This window comes from Solanum pennellii, chromosome 8 (assembly GCF_001406875.1).
Source record: "Solanum pennellii chromosome 8, SPENNV200".
NCBI classification, from domain to species: domain Eukaryota; kingdom Viridiplantae; phylum Streptophyta; class Magnoliopsida; order Solanales; family Solanaceae; genus Solanum; species Solanum pennellii.
Genome location: NC_028644.1, coordinates 65276464 through 65297029, shown reverse-complemented (window position 1 = coordinate 65297029; position 20566 = coordinate 65276464). Strand labels below are relative to the sequence as shown.

At 34.3% G+C, this 20566-nt stretch overlaps 2 protein-coding genes and 1 non-coding gene across 3 annotated transcripts; all 3 read right to left on the bottom strand.

The window, feature by feature from the left end:
• Positions 1-4369: 4369 nt before the first annotated feature.
• TRNAM-CAU lies at positions 4370-4454 on the bottom strand. The gene is given in 2 exon segments: positions 4370-4405; positions 4417-4454. It is a non-coding gene; the product is annotated as a tRNA-Met (tRNA).
• Positions 4455-5509: 1055 nt separating this feature from the next.
• Positions 5510-15692, bottom strand: LOC107027847 (retrovirus-related Pol polyprotein from transposon RE2). The gene is made up of 2 exons (XM_015228902.2): positions 11132-15692; positions 5510-5796 (listed from the first exon to the last, which is right to left on the bottom strand). The coding sequence occupies exons 1-2, from the start codon at positions 15690-15692 to the stop codon at positions 5510-5512; spliced, it is 4848 nt and encodes a 1615-aa protein (XP_015084388.2).
• Positions 15693-16384: 692 nt separating this feature from the next.
• LOC107028709 (transcription factor MYC2-like) lies at positions 16385-18914 on the bottom strand. The gene has a single exon (XM_015229878.2). It carries the CDS (start codon positions 18767-18769, stop codon positions 16700-16702), a length of 2070 nt encoding a protein of 689 aa, XP_015085364.1. The 5' UTR covers positions 18770-18914; the 3' UTR covers positions 16385-16699.
• Positions 18915-20566: the final 1652 nt, after the last annotated feature.

The following is a 20566-nucleotide window of genomic DNA, read 5'->3' as shown; positions in this document are numbered from 1 at the left end:
CATCTTTTTCCTTAGAATCATCAATGGTGCCACTATCTTTTGCATCCTTCTTAGCCACTACAACTTCCCAACAGTCTGTCCGGTGGAACAACTACTTTTACTTGGTTCATTCTTTGTGATATGAATCAATTGGGATGTGGGTGTCCTCTTTATGAGGTAGTTTGCTGGCTTAAGTTTAATGTAGCAAGTGACAATTATTTGGTGAAGTAAAGAGGTTGACATGGTTTTTGGTAGAATGGATCATTGAAACGTGAGAAATTTTATCGTTTTTTTAACCTCTCAAGCGAAGAATCAGATGTTGAGGAACAGGTTGAGGTTGATGATTCGTCTCGTCGTTTTGAAAATCCAGCTGCAGATTTTGAATCTGCCAGCAACAGTGAGGAACAGGTTACTCTTACAGGACCAACCAATGAGCATCATCAAACAACCACTTTAGTTGATGTACCAGTTGACCATCAACTTGACGATGCTACACTCCAGTCCACTACCTTGGGTGATGTACCAGTTGAGGTACTTCCTACACCACAAGGGTATCATATGATCAGCAGGAACAAGGCGAAGGAACAACACTTGTCACTTGTTGCTCATAGCAGCACAAAAACTGTGAGAAAACCTAATACTACTAGGGAAGCACTAAAATCACCTCATTGGCTTACAGCAATGCAAGAAGAGATTGATGCTTTACATACTAACAAGACATGGATTTTGGTGCCCACATCTCCTGGTATGAACTTGGTTGGATCAAAATGGGTGTTCAAGACAAAATTAAAAGCTGATGGTACAGTAGATAGATATAAGGCCAGACTTGTGGCAATGGAATTCTCGCAGCTTGAAGGGATAGATTTTGAACAAACATTCAGCCCTGTGGTTAAATAAACAACTATTGGGTGGTTCTATCCATTACTGTCAGTTCGAAGTGGGAAGTTAGACAACTTGATGTCAAAAATGTCTTACTTCATGGCTTCTTACAAGAGGAGGTGTATATGAGTCAACCTCATGATTTTATTGATCCCCAGTATTCTCAGCGTGTATGTCTACTTAAAAAGGCATTGTTTGGTCTTAAACAAGCACCAAGAGTCTGATTTGATAGGTTTAGCATGCGTCTCTTACACCTTAGTTTCATTTGTAGTAAGGCAGATCCTTCCTTATTTACTTTGAAAACTCACAAAGGCACAATATTTCTCTTGCTATATGTGGATGATATTATTGTCACAGGAAGTAATCCATCTCATGTCTCAGAGTTGGTCCTACAACTTTGGAAGGAGTTTGCCATGAAAAATCTTGTTCATTTACATTTCTTTCTTGGAGTTGAGTTTAAGTATTTTGACGGGGCCATCTATTTAAGCCAGAGTAAGTATGCCGCTGAACTGCTAGACAAGACTGAAATGACTTTTGCAAAGGCTATATAGTCACTCCTTTGGCTCAGAAGCATGTTCTACATTAAGCTGTGGGAAACATGGTTGAAGCATCTTTTTACAGAATGATAGTAGGGAGTCTTTAATACTTGACTCTCACAAGATCAGATATTACTCATACTGTGAATTTAGCAAGCCAATTTATGCAAAATCCGAACAGTGCACATCTTCAAGGGGTGAAAGAATTTTCAGGTACATCAAAGGTACTCTGCATTTTGGACTTAGACTTATTTCACAATCACCATGTAGGTTGTATGGGTATTCCGATGCTGATTAGGGAGGTTGTACCGCCACTAGGAGATCCACTACGGGCTACAACATCTACCTAGGTGCAAACTGTATCTCTTAGACCTCCAAGCAACAATCCATAATTGCTCGTTCAAGTGCTGAAGCTGAGTATATAGCACTTGCCTCCACTGCCATCCGAAATGACATGGATCATGTATCTACTTCATGATCTTGGGGTGTTTCTTCGATTTGTACATGCATTGTATTGTGATAACATGAGTTCTTTGTACATGAGAGTTAAAAAGAAGAGTTCCCGCCTACGGCTACATGCCCATTAATAGCTATACCTGGAGTCGAGCTAACTGCATCGGCATAGAGAAAATTTGTGAGGTCTAAGGATCAGCTAGCAGATATTCATACAAAAGCATTAAAGAAACAGGTTTTTGCTGAGTTTCATCGCAAGCTAGGAGTTACAGTTCTTCCTCTCACTAGCTTGAGGGGAAGTGTTGATAAAAACTGATGTAACAGGTCAAAAAAACAGGTTCGATGAAGCTGTCTGACGAGTTAGAGTTTGAGTTACACTAGGACTAGACTACTCAATCCTAGTTTATGTATAAGTCTATACTTTGTACAACTAGGATAAGTTGTATATATTGTAATTGTGTTGTATTAGGATTCCTAGTGTAGCTAGTATAGGACTCTTCTCCTATATAAGGAGTATGTAACTCAATCATTGAATTATCAACACTTGCTGTAGACAAGTCAGCCACTGCGTTGGACCAATTCCTTTGACATGTTTCAATCGTCAGTTTCCTTTTTCTTCAACATATACTTCATATCGAATATCTAAACACAAGCTTACACTCCTCATAGCTAAAATATGAATTACCACTAGCTAATTAATTAATTTGACACATACGTAAGAATATAGTCTGGTTACTGTTTATAGCAGTCAGCATGCTATGATTAAAGAAACTTTCAAGCAGAAAATTAATTATATTCCCTATACATAATTAACAAAAGTCAAAACCTAAGATATAACTAGAATGACACGTAAATATTATTGATGGTGCCACTTTGAAAAATTCGTTAAACAAATTAGATTATTGACAAAAATAAGATTAACATCAAAATGTGGGGCTTACTGTTTAAGTGGATGTGATAGTCAAGAAGACAACAGTCCAATCGTTTCAATTGTAACTCTTTGGGTCAATTACTTGCTAGATCAAACTTAAGTATGTTTTTTGATGTATTAAAGTTGATGCATCATAAAATTAATAAAAGAGAGAATATAAGAATAAATTTGGGAAGTGTAACAGATCTAAGTATGTTAGTTGAAAAAAAAAAAATTTGCTAGAGAACATAAATTATGTATATTTCGTTCTTTTCAAATATATTAAAATATATTAAAATATATAAGTCGTTATTGTAATCTTATAATAAGCTCTTTAAACAAAAAGATTTTTCAATTGTTGGATAATAATTTGAGATTTCAAATTTAACTCCTAATTACTCCTCTTATATGTATTAAAAAAATCCAAATAAAGAACACTTTTTTCTTTTAAGTTTTATGTGATTGCTTCATTTTTTATTAGAAATCTGGGGTTAAGCTTTAGATACGGAGAAAATTCAGTTGGAAGTGTTACCTTCTGATAGGCTCCATAATATGTGCGATTCAAATTTCATCAGGCCTCAAATACAAATTTTGAATATCAAATGAAAAATTAAAAAGTTTTAGATGACGTTGAAAGGAAAATTTGAAACAAAAAATCATTTAAAAATATTCTATGGCATCGTAGGTTTTAAGAGTGTTAATAACGGAAAGAAGGTCTATATAAAAAAAAATATGAAGTAATCAAACATATAAATAAGAGAGGCCGCCTTAGATATTTCAAAAGTGATCATTAATTAACACTTAACTAAGATACCTATTATTCTAATTTTAGTGGGAATTTAGGTGCTATCATTAAGTAATCAGTTTTTGATTTGTAAATATCTTAAATTAATATTAAATATGTTATTAATTTTTTATTAATCGATTTATATAACGAGACAATTTTCTATTTAACTAATAAAACGTAATAAATAGAAAAATATTAAACCATTATTGTATAATTAGGGATAAAAAGTTATAATTTGAGTTAAAGAATGAAATATTGAAAACATTCCTAGATTAGGCATTAATTATTAGTTTCATTTTTGAACGGACAGACTTAAAAATATCTCCCAATCTTACAATTTGAGTAAAATTCACCCCTAAATTCTCGCCATGTTTAAAAATGTTTTTAACATTATTCTTTATTTTTCATTAAGAGTTTCATGCTTTTACTTGGTTCAAGAGTTCAAGGGTGTTTTTAATTTTTTTTCTCGAGTTTTAATTGTATAATTGGGGATAAAAAGAGATTTCGAGAGTGTTTTTAATATTTTTCTCGAGTTTTATTTGTAAAATAATTGGGGAAAAGATTATAAAAAGAATGGGGTGAGAGAACATCACCCAGTAAAATTCACCCCTAAATTCTCGCCATGTTTAAAAATGTTTTCAACATTACTCTCAATTTTTCATTAAGAGTTCCATATTTTACATGATTCAAGAGTTCCAGGGTGTTTTCAAATTTTTCTCGAGTTTTAATCGTATAATTTGGGAGAAAAAGAAAATTCGAGGGTGTTTTCAATATTTTTCTCGAGTTTTATTTGTATAATAATTGGGGAGAAGATTATAAAAAGAATGGGGTGAGAGAGGCTCGAACTCTCGACCTCAGGATTACTCAGAAGCTATGAGACCTACGCGCTAGCCAACTGCGCCACCACCCCACGATGTTGGTTACCCTCTCCAAACACTTTCTATAAGTAAATTCTGTAACATTACAAAAGCAATATTTAATTGAATTTTGATGTATACTACCTTCGACTAGTAGCTATTATTTCTGTTATTTATTCTTGCCTTAATTAATTTAAACTGAGTCCTCATCCTAGAAGGTACAAAACGGAACGAAGTAAATGCATAATCACAATTAATAAAATAGGTTGAGAATCATGAGGTTTTGATCAGCTCTAATTGCAGTGAAAGTTAGAAACACTAGTCCTTAACTTACTTGAAACTTTAAGTTTTTTCTTTTTTGGTCTATTTGGATTCAGCACTCATTCTATTAAGTGTATGTTTTTCCTTCTATCTTCTTGGTCTAAAAGTAGAAGAATGGGTACCATCTACTTCTTTACGGTATATCCTACTCATAATTGTTTATGATATGCTTTACTTTAGTCGAGCGTCTATTGAAAACAGTCTCTCTATCTTCACGAGGTAGGAGCAAGATTGTGTACGAAGTAGCATCATCACACCCCACTTGTGAAATTAGAGTGAATATGTTCTTCATATTTACAGGATCAATATGCAGAGTAATCTAGGGAACTAATTTGTGCATCACATTTTTTGGTCTACATTGTCACCCTCTTTACATGTATATTAACATTGACTATTTGTGTGTCAAACTTTGAGGTATTTATAGTCGTCAAGAACAAAAACTACTAAACAGTAAAGTGGAAAATTAGTTTGATATAAGACTTCTAAAATGACAAGTCATTTTAAACAAATATAATCAAGAAAACAAGTATTTCAAAACGAAAGAGTACAAAATTTAATATATATTAGTATCGCAGTCTACCTATGTTACAAAGAATGAACAATTTGTTTACGAAAAACCCAAATTTATACAAAGAAATATATATATATATCTGTACCCAAGTTTAACCAAATGACCAAATACTAGTAGTATAATACACAATAATGAAAAATGATGTTGGTAAAATTGAAAAAAAAAAAATCAGAAAAAATTACGGATTTGCCCTTGTGACAATATATTTCTCCATGATCAACCCTCATTCATCTGCCTGCATAGTTCCTCAAAACTCCAATCTCTTCTCATCCCGGAGCATCGTTGCAGCCTCGGCGTGACACTGGGAAACTCCATCGGACCACCATAGCTGTTATGAAGGCGGTGAGCGCCTTTGTTCGACGTTCGAGTCATCACATTCTCATAGCCAGAGTTAGGTGCCATGTTCCCTGACCAACTCCTATCAACTCTTCCCAAACATGAGCTAAAATTAGACATTTCTTGACTATTGTTGTCAACATTGTTTGAATCCATCCTCCTCAAAACTTGACATGTCAAGCAATTCAAATTCATTTTGACTCTAAATTAAATCAAAGAGATAGAGGATTGTGGAATTGGTTTAGGAAAAAAAATGTAGTGATACAAAAGAGAATTGATAGTCCAAAGTATTGGCTGATAGAGTTTCTCGTTATCTGTGCTAGTCGCATGCAGAATGTACCCTTGAAATTAGTTGAGATATGTGTAAGCTGGTTGAAGTTTTGGACATGAATGCACTCAATGGTATAATAGCAAGAGAAAATGAGGGATTAAATTTATATGTTATGGAGAGGGTGAGTATTTGAGGTAGGTTCAATTTTTTATTTCTTCTTATTTTTCCTATCTCCTCACATTTCTTCCCTTGTCCCTTACTTCCCCATTTTAAAGGAGAAGTTTAAGGGCATGTGTTAATAATATCCATTAAATATTGGTCTTTGAGGTTTGATCCCTAAATTAAAGCTCAATGTCAATTTTTAGTTAATGGCTACTATTAATTTCTTAGCTTTGACTCTAAACTTTAAAGGAATCAACTTTGTAAAACACATGAATCATGGTAATGATTTGTAAATAATCATGCATTTATAACAAATAATAGAGTATTTTCAATAGAAAAATAGAGAGCAAATGACGAAAATAATTTTTAGGGGCGATAGGTCCTAAATAGTTTTTCAAGTATACATTTAACAGTTTGACGGGACATAGACTTCAATAAACATTTTACGAAGAATCGAAGAAGTTTGAATTTCATAATATACACAAAATCTTCCATACCACAGATCAATATATACGATATCATTGAAACATGATAATAATTAAGAAAAGAATGGTAGTTTTACATGAATACCTCACAATTATATGGTATTCTTCCAACAAGTTAGTAAATAAAGAAACAAAAACTACGATAATTTATCACTATTAGATCAGTAAAGCTAGCATGGATAGACTTATTTGTAGGTTGTCAATTACTTCCTAAATTTAGCTTACTAAAAGACCAAGTCTTTTAGGGAATTAGAGCTAATTACATTATATTCTTATTATTATTTACATTACAAAAATACCTTATATTTATTGATGTCCAGATACATCTCAAAACGTCCCGATACATATAATTTCGAATACATCTCTCAATATCTCGATACATCGCATCTCGGTTTCCTATACATCACTCAATGTCCCTATCGTGTATGACCCTGATACATCACGTAAAGTAATGTATCCAAGATAGGAGAGAATAGAGACTTTTATAATGTTTTCAAATGATAGAAAATTTTAAAAAATATGATAAATAAATTGTGTATTTAGTTAATTTTTTCATGTTTTTAATTATTTTTCTCAACTAGAGCCATCAAAAGGGCTGGCCCAACCAATCCGTTGTGGGCTACAGAATTTGATGGGCTAAAATAGACCGATTCATTTAAATGGTCCTTTTTAAGAGGGAGGAGAAGTGATAGTGTTCTTTTTTTACGTATTGGCTAAATTTTATCTAATTTATATATCTTGATTAAAATCTAAATAGAGGTCCATCTAGATTAGAAAATATGGAAAATTATATGTTTAATCTAATACATACTAGTTAATTGGTTATCACAGTTAAAATTTTAGTTAATTACCATTTGTGATCTACATTCAATGATAATATGTGGGTTGTTGTTTCGAGTTTGTATAATTTTCATGCTTGTATAATATAATTTGTATAATTGTTTAACTTTTAAATATTTGTGTTTGTATAAATTCGTTATTTCGAGTTTATACAATAATAGCTCAATTACACAAATGTACTCGTGAATCATACAAATCCACCCGTGAATTATATGTTAGGATCGAATCCACACACACACACTTGATGAATGAAAAACACAAGAACTTTAGAGAGAGAGAGAGATGAGAGATCTAGAGAGAGAAAGAGAGAGAAACCAATATTTCGTGGTAACACCCCGTGTGTAAACTTCCACGGCGGTGGGGTATATATATTAATAATTCGGAGTATTTTTGGTTACAAAAAATATTAATTAGGCTCCACAACCTAACATTATACACAAATCAGACAACTTAAATTATAGCTACGACACGTAGGTCCTAATTACTATGATTCATGATAGTTTCGAATATTACTCCATATACCATATCTCGTCTTTTAGATGTATGTATCATTTCTCATGAGATACATTATCAAATGGTTCTAAAAATCGAGGTACATGTTTTCTTTGTTTGAATTAAATGGTTATAACTAATTTCACAAATTAAAGGAGTAATTGAAGATTTTCATAATACATGGACAATTAATTTTGGAAACTTAAATTAATCAAATTCCTTAATATAAGTCGGAAATCAAAGAGTGCTATTTTGTTCATTTAATTTCATTTAATACTTTTTAAATAGTAAATCCATTAATAAAAGATAAAAACATGTGTATCTTGGTTATGTAATTTGGTTAATTTTGTTTTATTACTCTTTAAATAATAAAAATTAATTTGATGTATCAAACAAACTAAACACTTAGATACATGAGTGGACATTGTCTAGTATTAATTTCATGCATCTATTTATATAATCTAGTATTAATTTTATGTATCTATTTATATGTATCTTGTAATTTTATAATTTGATATATCAAGTATCAATTTCATACGTTATATCCAAAAACATGGATCTCGGTGTTCGCAACAAATATGAAGGGACAGAAAATAAATTGTGATCATAATAAAATAAGTAGAAACATGACTTTATTGATCAAGATAGCAGTTACAATTCTATTGATCCCTTGATTCTACTCTTCTAATATTTATCCATGAATCGAGGGTCGTTAGTAGCGTATTTCTCGAACTAGGATGATTTAGATATGATCTCTATATGAATATTCCATGACTTTTGTGAAATATTCGAGATTTTGATCTCTTTATGGAATTTTAGAGATGCCTTTTAAGATAATTTAATACCCTTTATATAGGCACAAAATAGGCTTTAGGGTTGAGTCTCCAAGAATCCTAATTTGAGTTGAACAACTTGTCGAGTTCCAACTGAAATTAAACGCAGTAGAGTTCCACAAAATTTTAATGTCTACACTCGGATACATGGTAGGCAAATACATCTAATTATGTGTATCTAATTATGAAATGTAATTGAAACACATAACTTATTATGTGTATCTAAATATGAAATATAACTGAAACGCATGAAGTTAAGAACAAATCATGACGGTAGATATATGTAGTATCATCAATCAAAAAAAATCTTTTCTTTCTTTAGCACCTAATTTTTTCCTCATAGATACATACAACCAAATACCTTTTATATCTATCTCCTCTACATTAGAGACCAACGCCACCTCTGTTGCTCGTGATTATCTTGTAGCATCTCATATCCACTAAAATAAATATATTTTATTAAAAACTCGATACGAATGTAATAACATTTTGTAGAGAGTCCGAGGAAACACAATTAGGACATTATGTGTTAAGAGGATGGAGTGGCGAAAGAATGGTTCTGATTGGTTGTTATGTGAATAATCTATATATCCATATAAATCTAGCACAAGCAAACCCTAAATAATTTCTGAAAGATCTGTTCTACTAGAACTAGAAAATGGTAACAAGTGTGGGGGGAGGTAGGATAGGAGATTGAGGCCGAACGACGATAAAATATGATAGTATCTTTTAAAATATATGATATAAAATATTAAAAGTGATATTATATGCACTTATTTAAAAGTAAAGATAAAATTAGGGTATATGATAACGATATGTGTCTGATTAGATAGTGTTTTCTTTATTATTATGACTATTTGCGAAAATTCCCAATTAAAATAATTGTTTTGATAGCTCTAAATTTTATGGTTTCACGAAAGATAAAATATCTATTTGTTTTTATCTATTTATTTTTAGTCCATTTTAAATGAGAATTGTTTTTTTTTTCTTTTTTAGTAATTTTTTAGTTATAATTTTTATAGAATATATTTAAGATTGTGCGATTAAAATATATTTTAATATTTTATCTATCTTTAATCTAAAATAATAAAATTCATTCTTTTTTATTTTTTTTAAATTTTGTATCAAATAAAATAAAAAAAGATAAATAAGTTAAATCAGAGAAAATAATATTAGTAGAAAAACAAAACAAACAAGATATTTGCCTGATGAAATAGTTAGTGTTTCCAAAAACTGAAAATGACAATACCCAAATACCGCAGCCAGACCACCTACCCCTTACTCTGAACAATAATTAACACACAAATTTGGCTTATTCACAAACTTGATGGACCAAAATTTTATTTTTCTATTTTGCTTTGGTTCATATAAGAAAGAAAATCACAGCAAATAAATAGGTGGGTCATATAATATAAAGACTTAGAATTAATTATTTAACCAAATTACACATGATAAACATGATTATTTTTTTTTTGTCTGCAAGTCCACTTCCACCAAATTTGCGTCACGTCACAATTCTTTGTTTTCTAGTCTATGAAAAAGAAAAGTGTATTAAAATATAAATATTATAATATATAGTGTAGTAGATGATTTTATTTACATTAAATGTGTCCCTACACTTTTGTTCAATAATTAGCAGTTGAAGCTAAGCCGGATCTACCGTTAGGGTGTCGGGTTCATACTAATAAAATCTATTTAAGTAAAAGTTATTGAATTTAATCGAAGCAATACATTGACTTCTAGCATTGAGAACATTGGTGAAGCTCGTATCTCCTTTTTTGGAAAAAAATATTATGTATATTATTATTTTTATGAAATAAAAATCTTATTTACGTTCTTATGAAAAAGAGAGTAGTGGCCTAATTGGTTGGAGTAAAGTTAGAATGAATGTGTTCAAATGAAGTGCATTTGAAAAGTTGCTATCAGTTACGACCTAAAGCATGATATGGTAATACTATTATGGAAATAATTTTAGTTTTAGTCTATAATAAACAATAGGGTTTAGACCAAAAAAAAGAACCAAGTTCAATGTATTCTCCATATGAAAAAATGCAACACATGACTTCTTATGATTTTTACTTTTTAATTTGTCTAAATATGTGGATATATACAATTCATATTCATCATTTTGATATAAATATAAACAAGCATGCAGCCAAACGAATAAATATGATTAATTCCATCTAGTTTCCTTTATTATTTTTTGATGATGCATCTATGATAAAATACGTAAACAAGGAGAATAGTTTTTGGTTAATTTTCTGTGTATTGCTTTTGTGAAATAACTATTACATTTATACAGGTAAGATGGAAAGAGATACGGAACCAGATAAGGAAAAAGATTATACAGAATATATTACTAACATAATTAGTCTATTCTGTTCCTATAATTATTTTGCTAAGTATGGGTATTTTCTACACTCCCCCTCAAGTTGTGCACTCGGATTTCCAATGCTCAACTTGCGCAAGACATTGCTGAAAGCTTCAGTACTAACAGCCTTGGTTAGGATGTCTGCCAGTTGATCTTTTGATCGAACAAATGGAAGTTTGATAACCTTGTCTTCTAACTTGTCTTTGATGAAGTGTCGATCAACCTCAACATGTTTTGTTCTGTCATGTTGGACAGGATTTCCAGAAATACTTATTGCTGCTTTGTTGTCGCAAAATAACTTGCAGGCTGTTTTCTGAGGAAAACCGAGTTCATTTAGCAGTTTCCTAATCCATAGGATTTCAGTTATTCCTTTCACAATTCCTCTGAATTCAGCTTCCGCACTTGACAGGGCTACAACCTTTTGCTTCTTGCTTCTCCAAGTGACCAGATTCCCTCCTACCAAGGTGAAGTATCCAGAAGTGGATTTCCTTTCATCTCGGTCTCCGGCCCAATCTGCATCGGTGTAGGCAGTTATATCGAGGCTATCATTTTTCCCGAAGTAGATCCCGGTGCTGCTTGTACCCTTTAGATATCTCAGAATCCTCATTACTGCTGTCATGTGATGTATTTGGGGTAGATGCATGAATCTACTCACTATCCCCACTGCATATGCAATATCTGGTCTTGTGTGGGCTAGATAAATGAGTTTCCCAACAATCTTCTGATATTGTTCTTTGTCAGTTGCCTTTGCCCCTTCTATGACCTGAAGACCATGATTTGCTATAATTGGAGTGTCAGCCGGTTTACTCCCTAACATTCCTGTTTCAGTTAAAAGATCAAGAATATACTTTCGTTGGTGAATAAAGATCCCTTGCGTGGATCTTAAGACTTCTATACCAAGAAAGTACTTTAAGTTTCCTAGATCTTTCATCTCAAATTCCTGAAACAACTTCCCCTTTAAGGTAACAATTTCTTCTTCATCATTTCCGGTGATGATCATATCATCTACATATATAATTAGACAGGTGATTTTCTGATTTGCCCCTTTTATGAATAAAGTATGATCAGAATTACTCTGTCTGTACCCAAATTTCTTCATAGCCTTAGTGAACCTTCCAAACCAAGCTCTTGGAGACTGCTTTAAGCCATACAGGGCTTTCTTCAATTTACATCCTTCTCCATCTTTAAAGTCATGAGAATATCCTGGAGGGGGTTCCATATAGACTTCTTCTTCAATGCTTCCATGGAGGAAGGCATTTTTAACATCGAACTGATACAAGGGCCAATCTTTGTTTGCTGCTACAGAGAACAATACCCGTATTGTGTCTATCTTGGCTACTGGGGAAAAAGTCTCTGAATAGTCGATCCCAAAGGTCTGAGTGTAACCCTTGGCCACCAATCTTGCCTTGTACCTTTCAATGGTTCCATCTGCCCGGTGCTTAATGGAGAATACCCATCTACACCCTACCTTCTTCTTCCCTTTGGGTAGAATACATTTTTCCCATGTGTGATTCTTTTCCAAGGCAACATATTCATTTTCCATGGCTTGTCTCCACTTCTCATCTTCAAAAGCTTCTTCCACGGTTCTGGGAATGTTTGTTGAGTACAGGGAGGTAGTGAAGGCAACAGCTGTGTTGGACAAGTTTTCATTGCTGATTCTTTCTATGGGGTATCTGGACCGTTGATCTTCATATTCCGGGTCATACCTTTTGGGAGGAACACCTCTCGTGCTTCTGTGAGGAAGCTCATATCTGTTTTGACAATTATCACTAGACACAGAGTCAGTAGGAACAGTACACAATTCAGAATTTACCTCAACTGATGTTGACTCAGGGTGCTCAGTGGTTGTCATTGGAGTGGTTTGAGGAGAGGGAGCTGATACAGATGTTTCAGAGTTGACGTCGGTGGTATTGCTTACTTGCGTTGGAGGATCAAGGTCCATCATTTCTGGATATATTAACCAGCTAAGGTCATCATTCGTAGTCTCCCCCTGAGGACCAGGCTGGGTATAGTAATAGGAGTGTTCAAAAAACTCGCAGTCAAGGCTGGTGTAGATTTTGTTTTGAATGGGATCATAGCATCGGTACCCTTTTTGAGTAACCCCATACCCAATAAAAACACATTTGATGGCTCGTGGTTCAAGTTTATTTCTGATTCTTTTTGGGAGATGAACATAGACAACACATCCGAACACCCGTGGAGGTAGAGAATGATAGGAAGGGATGGACACATGGGAAGAAAGAGTGTCAAGAGGAGTTTGGTATGCAAGAGGTTTGGTAGGTAGTCGGTTGGTTAGATATGTGGCTGTGGCAATGGCCTCTGGCCAAAAATGGACAGGGACATGGGATTCTAACATAATGGCTCTAGTAATCTCAAGAAGGGTTCGGTTTTTCCGTTCAGCTATCCCGTTTTGTTGAGGAGTGTCCGGACAGGTAGTCTGGTGAATGAGGCCATGATCAGAAATGAACTGTTTCATATCTAAGTTTATGTATTCTCCTCCGTTATCAGATCGAAGAATTTGAGGTTGGGCAGCAAATTGGGTACAGATCATGTTGTAGAAATTTATAAACACATCATATACTTCAGATTTATTTTTTAGAAAATAAACCCAACTCATACGGGTGCAATCATCCACAAACAAAACAAAATAGGAATATTTATAAAAGGCAAATTCAGGTGCAGGACCCCAGACATCAGAATGAATTAGGGTAAATGGCTTAGAAACATGAGTTGAACTGGGAGAATAAGAATGTTTATGACTTTTTGCAAGTACACATGCTTCACAGTCCAAAACAAAATCAATGTCCTTAAAAGAGGGAAATAATCGTTTAAGATAACTTAAAGACGGATGACCTAGCCGTCGGTGCCACATCCAGATCTGATATTCCGGCGACCCTTGAGCAAGCAAAGCGTTACCCTGTTGAGTCACCTCGTTCACATAGTATAGACCTCCTCTTTCAATACCACGACCAATGATCCGCCCCGTCTGAGCATCCTGTACAATACAATCAGAGGAAGTCATTAGAATTGTACAGTTTAGTTCCTTGGTTAATTGACTGACAGATAAAAGTTTGTGGGTAAGACTTGGAATTAAAAGACAATTTTTTAAATGGATTTCTGATGTAATATCCACATCTCCGGCTTGAGTAATTGGAATAAACTCCCCATTTGCAGTTTGAATCTTAGTACGGGTAGTTGATGTGGAGGAGAGAAAATCGGTTGGATCGTATGACATAGTGTCCGTGGCCCCACAGTCAAAAATCCAATTGGACTTATTGCACATGAGACCCACACTTTGTTTTTCCTTGGGTTTTTTATATAATTGGGCTTCTGATTTTTTGGGCTCAAGGGCTAAAGGGTCAGATTTTTTTAGGGCCTCTTGTTTTCCCTCACTTTCATTTCTAGAGGACGGCTCCTCTAGAATTTTCTCTCTTCTCCTTCCCGTCGCTTCCTCTGTCTCCATCCATGGTTCACCGGAAATTTTGGTGAACCCATCTTTGCCACTCATACCTGTTCTCCTGTCGGTAACGCTGGTCGACGAAGCCTCGCCGGTACCCGCTCGCCTGTTGGTGACAGTGGTTGACGAAGCCTCGCTGGTCGGTTCTCCTTCTCCGATGGCGGCGTTAGCCTTGCCGCCGGTCTTTGTTACCTTGGTGGCGGCTTTACGCTGTCTCAGATCTTCCCACCATTCTGGGTAGCCGATGAGCTTAAAGCATCCTTCCTTGGTGTGTTTGGTTCCTCCGCAGTGGCTGCATTTGAGGTGAGTTTTGTCCTCTCGCCGGAATGATGAATCTGACCGGCTAAATGAAGAATCTGACCGGCGTTGAGTGACAAGACCACTTCCGATCTCTGAGGGACCTCGTTCCAGTGATGAGTTGCCGGTCATTATGCCACGACGAGCAATTTCTCGTCTGATGGTGGCATATGCGGCATCAATGGTTGGAAGGGGATCTAGATTTAGGATGTCTCGCTTTTCTTTGTCAAGTGAATCATTTACACCGGCCAAAAACTGGTACAGCCTTTGTCGTTGTATAAATGAGTTGAACAGTGTGATGTCTTCTGCGCATTTCATTGGGTTCGGCATTCGTCTATCGATTTCTTTCCATAGGGTATTCAATTTACTGAAATAGACCTCTATCGTGTCTATCCCTTGTTTCATAGATGTTGCCTTTGTGTTCAGATCATAGATCTGCAGTTCATCTCTGCCGCTACTGAGTAGAGTTTCGATGCCTTTCCATAAATCTCGGGCAGTTTTGTAGTCCAAGAATTGATTCACGAGGTCTCCGTCAATATTCTCGATGATCCATGAAATGACCATCGAATCTTTTTGAGCCCATTGCTGGTATTCTGGATCGTCTGGTGAAATGGGATTGACGATGATGTGATTGAGTCTTCCCCGACCACCAATTGCTATCTGCATCAGTTTACACCATTTGGTGTAGTTGGTGAAGTTCAATTTTTCCGCGACTCGCACTGTTTGTGAAGTCACTGGTTCGATGTTGGTTGAGCTTTTGTTGAGTGTTTGGAACATTTGAAACAGTTGTTGCATATGTTCCATAGAAATAAGCTGGTTTGGATTTTCTGGTGGGTTTTCCGATGGGTCTTCCATTTCGGTAGATCCCGGTAGATGATGAGTACGAACAACCGTCGAAGATCGACCTTATGGCTCTGATACCATGATAAAATACGTAAACAAGGAGAATAGTTTTTGGTTAATTTTCTGTGTATTGCTTTTGTGAAATAACTATTACATTTATACAGGTAAGATGGAAAGAGATACGGAACCAGATAAGGAAAAAGATTATACAGAATATATTACTAACATAATTAGTCTATTCTGTTCCTATAATTATTTTGCTAAGTATGGGTATTTTCTACAATCTAGTCTAACTTGGTCTACAAGACTAATTTCATCTAATCTTATCATTCTTTTAAGAAATTCTTTTTTCCTATTTTATTGTTGGTTTCTTCGGTTTTAATTTGTTAAACAAACTCAAATAAGAAAGATGATAGTTTTTCCAAGGTATATTTGTTTGTATATATAACTAAATCCAAATATTCTCATGAAATAATCCTTTATTTTTTTTTAGTCAAAATTAATGAAATGAAGGTTGTAAGCAATGACATCTCGTACGTATATTTTAAAATTTAATTTGAACATGAAGTTTGAATTGAAAAAATAATGCATAGTGCTTCTCAAATGATCTCTTTTCACATTTTTCTCATGAACAATTTGTTTAAAATACTTGAATTAAATTGTAATGCAACTCAAAATTGGGTATAAAGAAAGAACACGCAAAATCAAATTAACCCGCCATCAAATTTCTTCTTCATTTATGTAATCTTACATAATCGGAGGCAAATTTATGTTTAATTACATGAACTAAAGCCCGATTAAGTTGAGTTAATCGGGCTTAACATTTATGTACAAGAATATTTTCAACAACCACCTAGGTACAAGTTGAAAAAATAACACGAAGGTAGTCTTCGTCTTAATATCTCAAACTTCAGTACAAAAACATTACTTAGAGCTAGCAGAAACCAGAGATTTTAATTTAAACATGGCCTTGGAACACAAAGCCCTCGACGATTTCTATCTATTTTCTAAGGGGGGGTTTAGTGTGTTTCAGCAATTTTCGATGTCAACGCTACCCTAAGCTGCTCTTCAGTGTAATGTCTGCTACCCATTTTCACTGTGGCTTGTTGGATCATCAAATCGTTGACAACTGAAACACTGGCATGATGCACGTCTAGGTCTAATTCCATGAGCGCTGCCATTAGCCTTGCGGCTGGATGATTCTTTTTATTACATTGTATACGAATCATTGCATCCCATCCGATTATCTTAACGTCTATATCCACGTCTACAATCTTGCCTCCAGTGTGGCTAGACATCTTGAGATCTTGATTTGGTGGTGGAGGAGGACCGGGGCGCCTTGATTCTTTCTTTAAATCTTCTATTTGGCTCTTCAAGTCTTCTTTATCTGACTCTGTATTTTGAAGCTTCGATTTCAACTCGTTTATATAGGAAATAGCATCTCCAAGAAGTGATGCCTTGTCCATCTTAGACACATTTGGTACAACAGCTCTAAGCGCGTAGAATCTTTGGTTCAATTTCTCCCTCCTTTGCCTCTCTGCCTCGACGTGATTCAATGGCTCCTCCCGTCCATTCGCTGGCTTTCTACCTCGCTTCCTTGGCCTCTTCTCCGGTTCTACCACTCTACTACTATCAGCTTCTTTCACCACTGAAGCCTCGAGATCTGAATGTTCAGAGTCTTCGCCTCCGCCTCCACCTGACTTCATGCCCGAAGAAGGCAAAATTGTACCTGAAACAAATGAAAGCATTCCTTCTTCATTGCTTCCCCTGGAAGTAGCTGATCTTTTCTTGTTCTTATTGTTAATATTCTCCTCCCCAGCCCCAAATTGGGACTGACCTGTAAACAAGTTCACATTGGCACTGGAAGCACTTTTTTTAGTACTATCACCAAAATTCAAGATTTCTCCTGATTCAGGCTTGCAAGAAACCGATGAATTTCCATTCCTATTACTACTTCCATCGAAACCGAATTCCGAAAAATTCAACTCCCTCGTGAAGAATCCTTGGGTTTGTTGCTGAGGAGGATTCTTCTGATTGTAACAACTCTGACCATTTCCAGATGGATGATTATTCTCATTTCCATAAGCAATTTGCTTATTACTATTACTAGATGGAACTGAATTTGTTTGAACTGTATTTAAAGACTCTCTAACTTCCATGCCCGAGGACGATGGATCAGTGAGCCAAAGCGCCGATGGGTCGCTCTCCGGCTGCACAGCCCATGAACCAGAACCCAAATCATTACTGAAGTTAAACAATACTCTAACCTTGTTCATAAGATCAGAACTTTGAACAATCAACTCCGTCGAGCCCAATTCAACCACGCCGTTAGCTGAAGGAATACAGACAATAGTCTGAAGCCCGAACCCTTGTGCTTGCCTAACACGTTCACAGTGTGAAGCTGCCAATTTCTCAGTTCCGGCGACCCAAATCGGACTGGAACTATACAACGCCTGACCAGGAAGACCACTTCCATTCACAAACGATTGCGTCATGGAGATAAGAAAGAACCATTCGGTGTCGGTAACTTCTTCATCAACAGCATCATCCGTTCCAGGTGGTGCCCCGGAAATCAACGAATTCAGCTCCCGTAGAACCTTCTTCCGGTGCTCCTGCTCAGCAATATAAGCAGGTGATGAAACCGATAATTTCCTCTTGGCTTTATCTTCTTCCCCTTTGTAATAACCATCTCCCCAACCCAACACAGACGGACTTGAGAAATCAACAACCGACGATTGCCAAAAGATAGCATAAGTCCACGTCTCTCTAGCACCATCAATAAGAGCTTGAAGACGCTGCTGAAGGGTTTCTTGGTTGAAAAACGGCATAGATTTGGAAGCATCCACAGTCGCAGCTGCGGATAAAGTAGACGCAGATGTAGAAGAAGATGGAGCAAAAACAGAGGGAGTATTATTATTAGTATGAGGAAGATTTGAATTGACACCAACCACAGCAGCAGAAGTAGAATTAGTAGTATTAGTAGCCCAAAAAGAAAGATCAGAAGACATAAAAGCTTCCATCATAGAAACGTTATCATCGCTAGTACTATTGTTCCACAAATTCATGGTGGGCAAGCTGTATTCAGTCATTCCATAAACACAGCAAAAAACAGGTGAAAATGGTGGAGAGATAGATAGAAAGAGAAAAACAGGGGTGGCGGAGATATATGAGAGAGATAGAAAATTGAAAGCTAAAAAGATTTGGAGTATTTTTTTTTTTGGGGTTAAGATTAGAATTTGAGTTTGGTTTTTATTTGAGGTGAATTTGAGCTGAATTTAGGGAGTGAAGAAAGAGAGTGGACAAAACCTGGCGGGTTCCACGAAGGCCCCGCCAATTAATCGGCAATTCTATTTTTTTTTTTTTTAATTCAATTATATAAGAGTTCTATTAAATTTAAAAATATTTTTGATTGTAATAGTTAATATTTTTATATAATTTTTTAGTATTCATATTTTAGTTTTCAAAAAAATTAAGATATAGAGGGTTTGATTTTCCTTTAAAGCATCGTGTACTTTTGAAATGGACGAAGTATTTGTGACACTCTATTATATATTCATGTATATATAAAATAAATGTCTATTTTTATTTGTTTAGTTTAGAATATTAAAATAATTTATTATTTTATTTTTGTTTACTTAAAATATATTAAGTCAATATCATTAAAAGGAAAAAATATTTAATACTTTAGTCGTTTTCTTGAATTTTTTGCCCACTAGAAAGGAAAGGAATTGTAAAAAGCTAGAGACGAAGATATTACTTTAATGGAGTGACTATTTTTGTAACATTACAGTTCAATGTTTCAACTTAGAAAAAGAAATAACTTTATTTTCAATATAAAGTAAATTATTGATATTTTAAGGACTTAATAATTAAGTCATAAAGATAGAAATAAAATATGCTCCCGCTAAAGAGATTTTTTACTTTATTGTTTAAGCTTTTAGTCATTAAAATACTCATTTAATCACTATGATAGTTAAGTAAATAAAATGGCAAAAAGCTTGTTTGAGCTCCATGTTGCTATCTTATTTTGGAAAGGAAAATATGTGCATTTATAACTAATTCATTTAATATATAAAGAGAGAGAGTTACAATCAAAAGATTGATAAATATTAAGTGATGAGAAATGTATTTTAAAAAATTAGACTAATTATATAAATAAATAAAATTGTAATGTATTAAATACGTGTGTTGAATTTGAAAATAATCATTGGGTTGCTTCGTTAAAATACTTCTTCTATTAATGACTCAAATGCCCTAACAACTATTCACAAGAGTATAAAATATTGAAGTAATTTTGCATGGTAATTGAATTAATGGTTCTTTTGGAAGGATACTTTGAGAATTACAAAAGATATTATAAAAAGATAATAAAATAATTGGCCAAACAAAAAGTGTATAAAAGTTAATTGTTTGTTTATTCATAAAATACATAAATAAGTAAGAAATAATAATGAAATAATTTAATCAAGTTATAAGTTTAATGAAGCATTACAATTTTGTTGGTGAATTGGAATGTTGCAAACCATATTATTGGCAAAGAATAAAGTATCTAGAACTTAGAAAAGAAGTGTGTCAATTATTTTTAATTTGATATTTAAGCACTTTTCAATTATTAAGATAATTCTTTCAAATAAGCAATTATTACTCAGTTAGGTGGTAATGGTATCGTAGAAGCAAACAGGAAAATTAATCAAAAGTATGAGAGATTGTTTGATTATCTTTGGAAGATAAAAAGCAAGCAAGTAAAAAGTGGCTACATCATAGAATTTGTTACGAATTAGAGCTTCAATAAAATTTGAAATATATATTATAAATTTTATTCTAAAATGCTTTTAATAGAATTATTTTTATAGTGACACAAATATGAGAATTGAGTGGATTGAAAA